This window comes from Oncorhynchus keta, chromosome 6 (assembly GCF_023373465.1).
Source record: "Oncorhynchus keta strain PuntledgeMale-10-30-2019 chromosome 6, Oket_V2, whole genome shotgun sequence".
Lineage (NCBI taxonomy): Eukaryota > Metazoa > Chordata > Actinopteri > Salmoniformes > Salmonidae > Oncorhynchus > Oncorhynchus keta.
This window is the reverse complement of record NC_068426.1, coordinates 41,715,229-41,724,808: the sequence shown is the minus strand read 5'-3', so window position 1 is coordinate 41,724,808 and position 9,580 is coordinate 41,715,229. Positions and strand designations below refer to the sequence as shown.

Genomic DNA, 9,580 nt, shown 5'->3' with positions numbered 1-9,580 from the left:
TGATATCAGACAAGGTCTGGTTCATGCAAATTGTTCACTGGGGGATTTGACCAATAAATTGAATGACCAATCATTGAATTTGACTGGCATAGTTGATTGGGCCGCAAACAACCCCTGGTCTAAAAGCCATAATGTGGTTTCTTACAGTGCAGATCTCCTGAACATAGTCACGATGGTAACACCCACCTGTAGCACGCGCTCCAGCAGGTGTATCTCACTGATCATCCCTAATGCAAACACCTCATTTGGCCGCCTTTCGTTCCAGTTCTCTGCTGCCTGTGTCTGGGACGAATTGCAAAAATCGTTGAAGTTGGAGACTTTTATCTCCCTCACCAACTTTAAACATCTGCTATCTGAGCAGCTAACCGATCGCTGCAGCTGTACATAGTCTATTGGTAAATAGCCTACCCAATTTGACCTACCTCTTCCCCATACTGTTTATATTTATTCACTTTTCTGCTCTTTTGCACACCAATATCTCTACCTGTACATGACCGTCTGATCATTTATCACTCCAGTGTTAATCTACTAAATTGTAATTATTCGCCTACCTCCTCATGCCTTTTGCACACAATGTATATAGACTCCCCCTTTTTTCCCCTACTGTGTTATTGACTTGTTAATTGTTTACTCCATGTGTAACTCTGTGTTGATGTCTGTTCACACTGCTATGCTTTATCTTGGCCAGGTCGCAGTTGCAAATGAGAATTTGTTCACAACTAGCCTACCTGGTTAAATAGAGGTGACAAAAAAAATGTTACCATAAGTTGAACATCTTATGTGACATGCTTGTGTATGATCTCTGTGCAGGTAGGTTCTACCTAAATGTCCAAATAATCCAAAATGACCTTCAGGATTGCATAATGATTATTACATAAACTCTCTATTAATTTACTATTAGTCACTGAAGAATTGAGGGGGGAGAAACATACAATTTTAGATAAACACTTCATTTATTTATTCAGCCTGATATGGGTTACACAAAATTATATAATCTAAGAGAACTACTTCCCTTTATGGAGCTAATGACATGACAATTCCAAATCCGCTTTTAACCTTCACCAGACAGCCTCAAACATCAGCTCTTGCATTTCTGAGGAACGCAGCATTAACACATGCTACAGATTGACCTGAGGTTTAATAGAAGAAAAAAAAAAATAGAAAAAAAAAAATCACCATTAACATTTCCCCTCAGCAGTCATATAATTTTTTTTTTTTTCACCAGATATGGAATGTTTTGAAAAGACAGGTAAAAAGAAAGTTAGGAACGACAAGTGTTAAGCCACTGTTTCATGTTCTCTAGAACCGCAACAGAAAGGAGAAATACATGTCCCAGGTTTGTGCTCCTGGGGTGTCAAGACATGCAGGGAGAAAGGGGTTGAGAAAACACTCCCTCGCTCCCTGTGTGGAAGAGGAATAGAAAGAGCCCCTTGTGTTCTGGCTCGTTTCTCTTCTTCTGCATCATCTCAAACATAATCGAGACCTGTACAGAAGATACACTAGCCTTGGCTTGTACAGTATGTGAGGGCTTAAATGCCTGCAAGTACATTTTGAAACCGAATACATTGGGCTGACAAGATGTATCAGAGGGGGAAACAGGGGTCTTTCACATGTAAATAAAGTTAACCCACCCACCTTTCTCATGTAAATAGTGTTAACCCCCCCCCACACACTTTTCTCTTTAATTTTAACAAAGTACACATTTGTTTATATATTACACCAGAGTTTTAAAAATGGTTCTCTTTTCTGTAATATAAGACCCCCCAAAAAACAAGGGTTTAACCCACCAATCTCATATTTCCCCCACCAGCAAACCCCAAAACAAAAGTGTGACAAATGTCATGGTGTATTAACACCAGCCAATATTTTGTTAGCCCTCCGTTGGTTTCTGAACATCTTTCTTACAGTAAATGGTTCCTGTCTGTGTGTGAGTTTACAGTTAAAGTATATATTAATTTGTCATTAAATAGTATGCCTCTTTCACTGTGTTTTATGCGTCGGGGGAGCATTTGGGCAAGCTGTGCCAAGTGAGGCATGTGGACGGACTTGCTCAGGCTGCAGGCTCCGGGCCGTGTCCTGGCACTCTCTTTAGGTCCACCTGTAAAATGGGTTGGCCCTTTTTTCATTGCAATCAGGTCAGTCCAGAAGATGATTCTCCAGTGTGTTTTTTTATGAGTGTGTGTGTGTGTGTGTGTGGTCCTTTACTCAGTTTCACCAAGGAACTGCTACGATCACTGAAGTTTTGTTCCAAGCTTTCGTTGTCTGTTTCTGGAGGATAAGCAGACATTCAAACTATTACTAAACATGGTTGAAAACATCTCAATATGAAGTCACAGATTGCTTTCCCACCTAATATGGTGAATAAAATATATAACTCACCGTGCCTCTGATCTGGTCACCGTGTACTCAAACCACAGGATGTTGGGGATCAGGCTTGTGTCCCTCACCAGAAAAAACTCTGATATCGGCCTGTCAGCAGTCAGGGTTTGGGAGAGAGGTGGGACAAAGTTAAACATTGAGAAACAATAGAAAAAAAAATCATATCAAATGAAAAACATCAGATTCACCGAGAATCTGTAGCTACAGTGCATTCTGCCCAAATCTGTGCCTTCTTCTAAGCCTGTGTGCCACCCCGAGAGGTGTCCCCATTCTTTACCATGCTGCCATCTTGGGGAATAGCGGTGTCAGCACCTCCTGTGTAAAGAAGAACCAGACGACTCCGATGGTGCTACCAGTCACTCCCCCGTAGAATACCTGACTCCAGGTGTGGTACAACAGGTAAACCCTGAGAAAGGGAGAAAAAAAAAAAACACAATTTAGTCATTGAGCATATTCTTTTAAGAAAAATTGCGCAATTTTTGGGTTGAGTGAATTACGACAGTTATTAACAACAAAACTATTTGAGGAGTTGGGACCAAATTGAGCAACTGTGTCACTGTGTGTGCTCTAAAAATACATTCAAGTCAATATTTTTTATTTATACTAAGTCTCCTCTCATCCCTCCCGCCCTCACCTGCTGTATGACACGGAGAAGGCCACACCTAACAAGGTGACGGACAGTATATGTCTCCACAGCAGCTCCACACAGCGAGCGTTGTTCGTTTGATGCATTCTAGACATGGGCAAAGTGCGTCAGCAACATCAAGTATGAATAATGACTATGAAAAATAATTATTTTCGTGACCATTTTTTTTTTAAAGAAATGTAGACTGGGAGAGAAGTCACTCACCTTAAATAAAGAAAAAGCAAGAAGTAAACAACAAAAAACCAGATGAACTGGGAATGACTGGAGGGCATCCCATACTCAGTGGTCAGGGTTGCATGAGCTCCTGGAAAAATATTGGGGAAGAGAATAGACATGGGGTTAACCACATGCTACGAAATTCATCACAAACAGATGCTTTAGGCCGTGGCCAGACATGGATGACGTTAAAACGGATGAAAAGCAAAGGCCTTCGTCAAAGTCCATTTTTGTTGGTCAAAAGTTTCATTGAACTTTTGATGGACAGTCGGGTTTCGTATGTAAAAACGACAGGCAAAACTGGAGACTCTTCCATTCCCCTCCACTGTCCAACATATAGGCCCCGTAGAAAATCCATTGTCTCATCTGTGTTTGACAGACACAAAATCAATGTCTGGCCGGGCAAGACAAAACCTATCCCCCCTTGGGAGACTGAAAAGATTTGTCAGGGGTCCTCAGATCCTCAAGAAGTTCTACATCTGCACCATCGAGAGCATCCTGACTGGTTGCATCACCGCCTGGTATGGCAGCTGCTCGGCTTCCGACCGCCAGGCACTACAGAGGGTAGCGCGTACAGCCCAGTCCATCACTGGGGCCAAGCTTCCTGCCATCCAGGACCTTAATACCAGGCAGTGTCAGAGGAAGGCCCTAAAAATCGTCAGACTCCAGTAACCCTAGTCATAGACTGTTCTCTCCGCTACCGGAGCACCAAGTCTAGGTCCAAGAGGCTTCTAAACAGCAGCTTCTACCCCCAAGCCATAAGACTCCCGAACAGCTAATCAAATGGCTACTCAGACTATTTGCATTGCCCCCCCCCCTTCCTCTTTTACGCTGCTGCTACTCTGTTGCTATTATCTATGCATAGTCACTTTAATAACTCTACCTCAATTACCTCGACAAACCGGTACCCCCTGCATACAGCCTCGCAATTGTTATTTTACAGCTGCTCTTTAAATTTGTTAAATAAATTAGTTTCTTACCTACCAGGTATTTTTCTTAAAACTGCATTGTTGGTTAAGGGCTTGTACGTAAGCCTTTCACAGTGTACAGTCGTGGCCAAAAGTTTTGAGAATGAAAATTAATATTTGTCACAAAGTCTGCTGCCTCAGTTTGTATGATGGTAATCTGCATATACTCCAGAATGTTATGAAGAGTGATCAGTCACTCTTTGCCATGCTAATGAACTGAATCCCCCAAAAACATTTCCACTGCATTTCAGCCCTGCCACAAAAGGACCAACTGACATGTCAGTGATTCTCTCGTTAACACAGGTGTGAGCGTTGAAGAGGACAAAGCTGGAGACCACTCTGTCATGCTGATTGAGTTCGAATAAAAGACTGGAAGCATCAAAAGGAGGGTGGTGCTTGGAATCATTGTTCTTCTTCTGTCAACCATGGTTATCTGCAAGGAAACACGTGCAGTCATCCTTGCTTTGCACAAAAAGGGCTTCACGGGCAAGGATATTGCTGCCAGTAAGATTGCACCTAAATCAACCATTTATCGGATCATCAAGAACTTCAAGGAGAGCGGTTCAATTGTTGTGAAGAAGGCTTCAGGTCACCCAAGAAAGTCCAGCAAGCGCCCGGACCGTCTCCGAAAGTTGATTCAGCTGCGGGATCAGGGCACCACCAGTACAGAGCTTGCTCAGGAATGGCAGCAGGCAGGTGTGAGTGCGTTGGCACGCACAGTGAGGCAAAGACTTTTGGAGGATGGCCTGGTGTCAAGAAGGGCAGCAAAGAAGCCACTTCTCTCCAGGAAAAACATCAGGGACAGACTGATATTCTGCAAAAGGTACAGGGATTGGACTTCTGTGGAATGGGGTAAAGTTGTTCTCTCTGTTGAATCCCCTTTCCGATTGTTTGGGGTATCCGGAAAAAAGCTTGTCCGGAGAAGACAAGGTGAACGCTACCATCAGTCCTGTGTCATGCCAACAGTAAAACATCCTGAGACATTCATGTGTGGGGTTGCTTCTCAACCAAAGGAGTGGGCTCACTCACAATTTTGCCTAAGAACACATCCTCCAAGAGCAACTTCTCCCAACCATCCAGGAACAGTTTGGTGACGAACAATGCCTTTTCCAGCATGGTGGAGCACCTTGCCATAAGGCAAAAGTGATAACTAACTGGCTCGGGGAACAAAACATCGATATTTTGGGTCCATGGCCAGGAAACTCCCCAGACCTTAATCCCATTGAGAACTTGTGGTCAATCCTCAAGAGGTGGGTGGACAAACAAAAGCCCACAAATTCAGCCAAACTCCAAGCATTGATTATGCAAGAATGGGCTGCCATCAGTCAGGATGTGGCCCAGAAGTTAATTGACAGCATGCCAGGGCGGATTGCAGAGGTCTTGAAAAAGAAGGGTCAACACTGCAAATATTGACTCTTTGCATCAACTTCATCTAATTATCAATAAAAGCCTTTGACACTTGTGAAATGCTTGTAATTATACTTAAGTATTCCATAGTAACATCTGACAAAAATATCTAAAGACACGAAAGCAGCAAACTTTGTGGAAATTAATATTTGTGTCATTCTCAAAACTTTTGGCCACGACTGTATATTTGATGCACAGACAGACACTTATTATTGGTGTATGTACTGGGTCACTGCAGTAAGTGGCTTGTCGCTTTCCTCACCTTCACATGGGCGGGGCTCCCTTAAAATATGCTTCAGCAGCCAGTTCACCCCTTCGTTCAGTACGAGCCCACCGAAGAAGGAGATCTATGAAAGAGGAATGGGAAAAGGATTAGGTGTGATAATTTGCTTAAGTCCACACTGTGAATGGATACAGATTTTTAGAAACGTGCTTACAGTAATGCACCTTTCAATAATACCCTAATCTTTAATATTAATGGCCAATGATAATCTAATCTATATGACCTTGTACGAGCATTTCTGTATGTAGAGTTTTAGCATGCATCATGTGTGAGTGTGACACGTGTCCTGTCCTCATTTAGTGGTCCAGCAGGGACTTGGGTAGCCCCATTTGGGACCTCTTTTATGAGTTTCTGTAATACAGGTCCCATATGGGGCAAGGATCTGGGTTATATTACTTACCGTGTGCAGTTCACGCTTGAACACTATGAGGGTGACAAAGCCCACAAGGATCACTACGGGTAGCAGGCTGGTGTAGGCCAACAATTGTCCCGTCAGATCACCTTTGGGGGACAAAAATAGAATATAAACAATCCCTTTGTAAGACAATTTGAACACTCGGGAGGTGCTCCCAAGTGGCTCAGCGGTCTAAGGCACTGCATCCCAGTGCTAGAGACATCACTACAGGCCCTGGTTCGATTCCAGGCTCTATCACAACCGGCCGTGATTGAGAGTCCCATAGGGTGGCGCACAATTGGCCCAGCATCGTCCGGGTTAGGCAGTCACTGTAAATAAGAATTTGTTAACAAACTTGCCTTGTTAAATAAAGGTTAAATAAAATAAATACAAATTCAGGGGAATGTACAGTAGGGCATGGGGATATTTAGGTTGTGGAGTGGCTACCCATCTCGTATGCTATGGCAGAGTTCTCACGCCTTTACCTTTCCAATACACTTACTAGGGGCATACATCAAGCAGAAGTTACATTCTCAATGCCTGGATATTATACAGATAATTGTTAAGTTAATATTCAAACACCATAAATGTAGCTTGTTTAAATTGCATGATGATATTAATTTAGTATCGGATCCCATTACAATGGATGTAGGGTTAGTTTGCCAGCTAGCTAGTTGGTTAATATGAGTCTACTAGCTAACGTAAAGGTATGTATACATTACAAATGATCAATTTGCGTGATAAAAAAAGGTACACAACCTACATATGGTTTGGCCATTTTCTAGGCTTGGAAGGCGTAACCTTGCTAGCCAATTTACTACCGTAGTGTCTCTCAGCTAACGAGCTACTTTGCGATCAACAAAACCTAGTTGGCTATACCGGGCCAGTAACAAGTCAAGTAGGTAAAATTATACGCGACAAACTTTAAAACTACACTTTATTCTGAGCATACGCTGTTTCATGAACATTTAAGTTCAACATGTTATGTAGCAACGCACACCCGAACTAGTTAACTTAGCATTGTGGACAACTTTTCCAACTGCGCATGCGGAACTGTCCCACTATTTGGCATTTAATGTTACCAACGTTCTCTGCGGAGCTGTGTATATGCCTTTTATTGTTTCACTATTTGGCAGGTCACGTCGGTCGTGCCAATTCAATCGCAAAACATCCCCATGATATCTTGCAGATTTACCAAAAGCATCGAGTATCTATCAGACAAATGTAAAATAATAATAATAATGATTAGTCAACACACTTACCAGCAGGGAACTCTACGTGGGTTAACGATATCGACCGCCATCGAGGTGGTACCGAGCAGTATTCTTCCGACGCCATTTTACCCGGACACCGGGCAATGTGGATCAACGAATCAAAACGTAATACCAGAGTCCGTCTAAACCAATACGAAACACAATCCTTTCAACCATTCACAATAGTCGAACAAACCTGTACTGGAATATAAAGGAGGAGTTATCGTCCAAAGGGGGGGTTCGATTAATCCCGCACGTAAAATCGGTTCCAAACAAAAGTGATGGAATTAAGCACGTGTAGGAACGCCGTGTTCAAAACCACTGGGAACTCAGAAATCTCGCACTTCTGTTAGTTCACGACAAAATGGAACTCGGAAAAAACGACTCCGACTGGGAAAATTCGTTTTGGTCATACAACTCGGAATTCCAATTCGGGAACTCGGGGCACTTTATAGAGCTCGACTTTCTGATCTGAAAATGACTGACGTAAATTCAACCTTTTTTGTATGAGTTTCCTGTTGTCATGAAAGCGCCATAATTACAAGGATTCATGTGTTTCCAATGCAAAAGGGGTTGCTTTTGTTAATGAAAACAAGTTATTATGTGGAAACATTTATTACATGGTTTCTGTAGGATGCACCATGCTGCTTTGTTGACAAAATGACAGAGTGGTGCAGATTATTGTTCGATTTGGGAAGGGTGCGTCTCCCACCCCACTTTCGCTGGATGATGTGACAGGCCTTGCCCAGGGCCCCAGGCTCAGCATAATCTAATCCGCCCAATGATCATAGTGCTATTGCTCGAGTCTTGTCCTTTCACTGGGGACAGGTGGGACATGATGTGCGTGATGAATTGTCTCTACCTTCTTGTCCTTTGCTGTTGTCTGCGCCCAATAATGTTTGTACCATGTTTTTTGCTGCTACCATGTTGTGTTGCTCCCTTTCTATGTTGTCGTCTTAGGTCTCTCTTTATGTAGTGTTGTCTCTCTTGTCCTGATGTGTGTTTCGTCCTAATTTATTTATTTTTTTGCCAGCCCCCCTCCCTGCAGGAGGCCTTTTGCCTTTTGGTAGGCTGTCATTGTAAATAAGAATTTGTTCTTAACTGACTTGCCTAGTTAAATAAAATAAAAAAATGACCCCCTCCCACATTCTGAAATGGCATTTTTGTCCCCCCCCCCCCAATTTTATCATTGCACTGTTAGGACCATGCGGATGCCTCAGAGCTGTCGGGTAGGCTGCTTTCTGGCTGAAATGCAAGGACAAAACAGAACGTGTGGACAGGCTGTGTGAAGGCAAAGCTTCTGAAAGGCTGGTGTATAGGACCAGTATGGGAGAGATTAATAGAGGGAGCTGCTGTCAGTGTACTTGCGTTTTTTCTCTGAGTTGTACAAGCAAGCAGAGCAGAAACTGGCTACTCTTTAGTTGACTGATCTAGCTGGCAAGGTAACTACTGTTTGACAGAAGAAAAAAAATACTTGCAGTGCTGAGCTAGTAGTGTAACTGATGTGTTACGTTATCCAATGTTTCATCTCAACTTAAGTGAATGAACTACGAGCAGCTAGTTAGCTAGCTAGTAACTACCACAGCCAGTTCAGCTCTGTCAGGTAGCAGTATGTAACAGCTGTTGTGTGTATGGAAATGTTTTGTTGTCTTTGTTTCCCATTTCAACAGAAGTAAATTGATATACCATTATACCATTAGCTAGAGCTAGCCAAAGGTTTGCTAATGTTAGCTAGCTAGTTCACTAACTTTAGCTATTTTTGCCTCGATCACACTAGACCTAAATACAGATATGTTAGAATGCCCAGTTATGTTCATATAATCTCAGACATAAATGACTACAATGTAAAAACCATCCATAGAACTACAGTGGGGGGCGTATTTAGTCAGCCACCAATTGTGCAAGTTCTCCCACTTAAAAATATGAGAGAGGCCTGTAATTTTCATCATAGGTACACTTCAACTATGACAGACAAAAATGTGTGCAGTCTCTAACTCTGAATGATCGGCTATGAAAAGCCAACTGAAATTTACT

The 9,580-nt window shown here is 42.6% G+C and overlaps 1 protein-coding gene across 1 annotated transcript; it reads right to left on the bottom strand.

Annotated features, from left to right (window-relative positions):
- Positions 1–931: 931 nt before the first annotated feature.
- On the bottom strand, positions 932–7,824 carry LOC118370633 (dolichyldiphosphatase 1-like). The gene is made up of 8 exons (XM_035755705.2): positions 7,556–7,824; positions 6,300–6,400; positions 5,879–5,963; positions 3,230–3,329; positions 3,014–3,112; positions 2,657–2,785; positions 2,380–2,469; positions 932–2,268 (listed from the first exon to the last, which is right to left on the bottom strand). Exons 1-8 carry the CDS (start codon positions 7,629–7,631, stop codon positions 2,232–2,234), a joined length of 717 nt encoding a protein of 238 aa, XP_035611598.1. The 5' UTR covers positions 7,632–7,824; the 3' UTR covers positions 932–2,231.
- Between the last annotated feature and the right edge of the window lie 1,756 nt (positions 7,825–9,580).

Excerpts from the sequence above, each read along its gene's own strand:
- LOC118370633 (XM_035755705.2), bottom strand. The coding sequence starts at position 7,631 with ATGGCGTCGGAAGAATACTGCTCGGTACCACCTCGATGGCGGTCGATA. Across the intron at positions 5,964-6,299 it reads TCAAGCGTGAACTGCACACG|ATCTCCTTCTTCGGTGGGCT; the intron begins GTAAGTAATATA and ends CCTCTTTCATAG. Across the intron at positions 2,269-2,379 it reads GTGACCAGATCAGAGGCACG|AAACAGACAACGAAAGCTTG; the intron begins GTGAGTTATATA and ends CTTATCCTCCAG.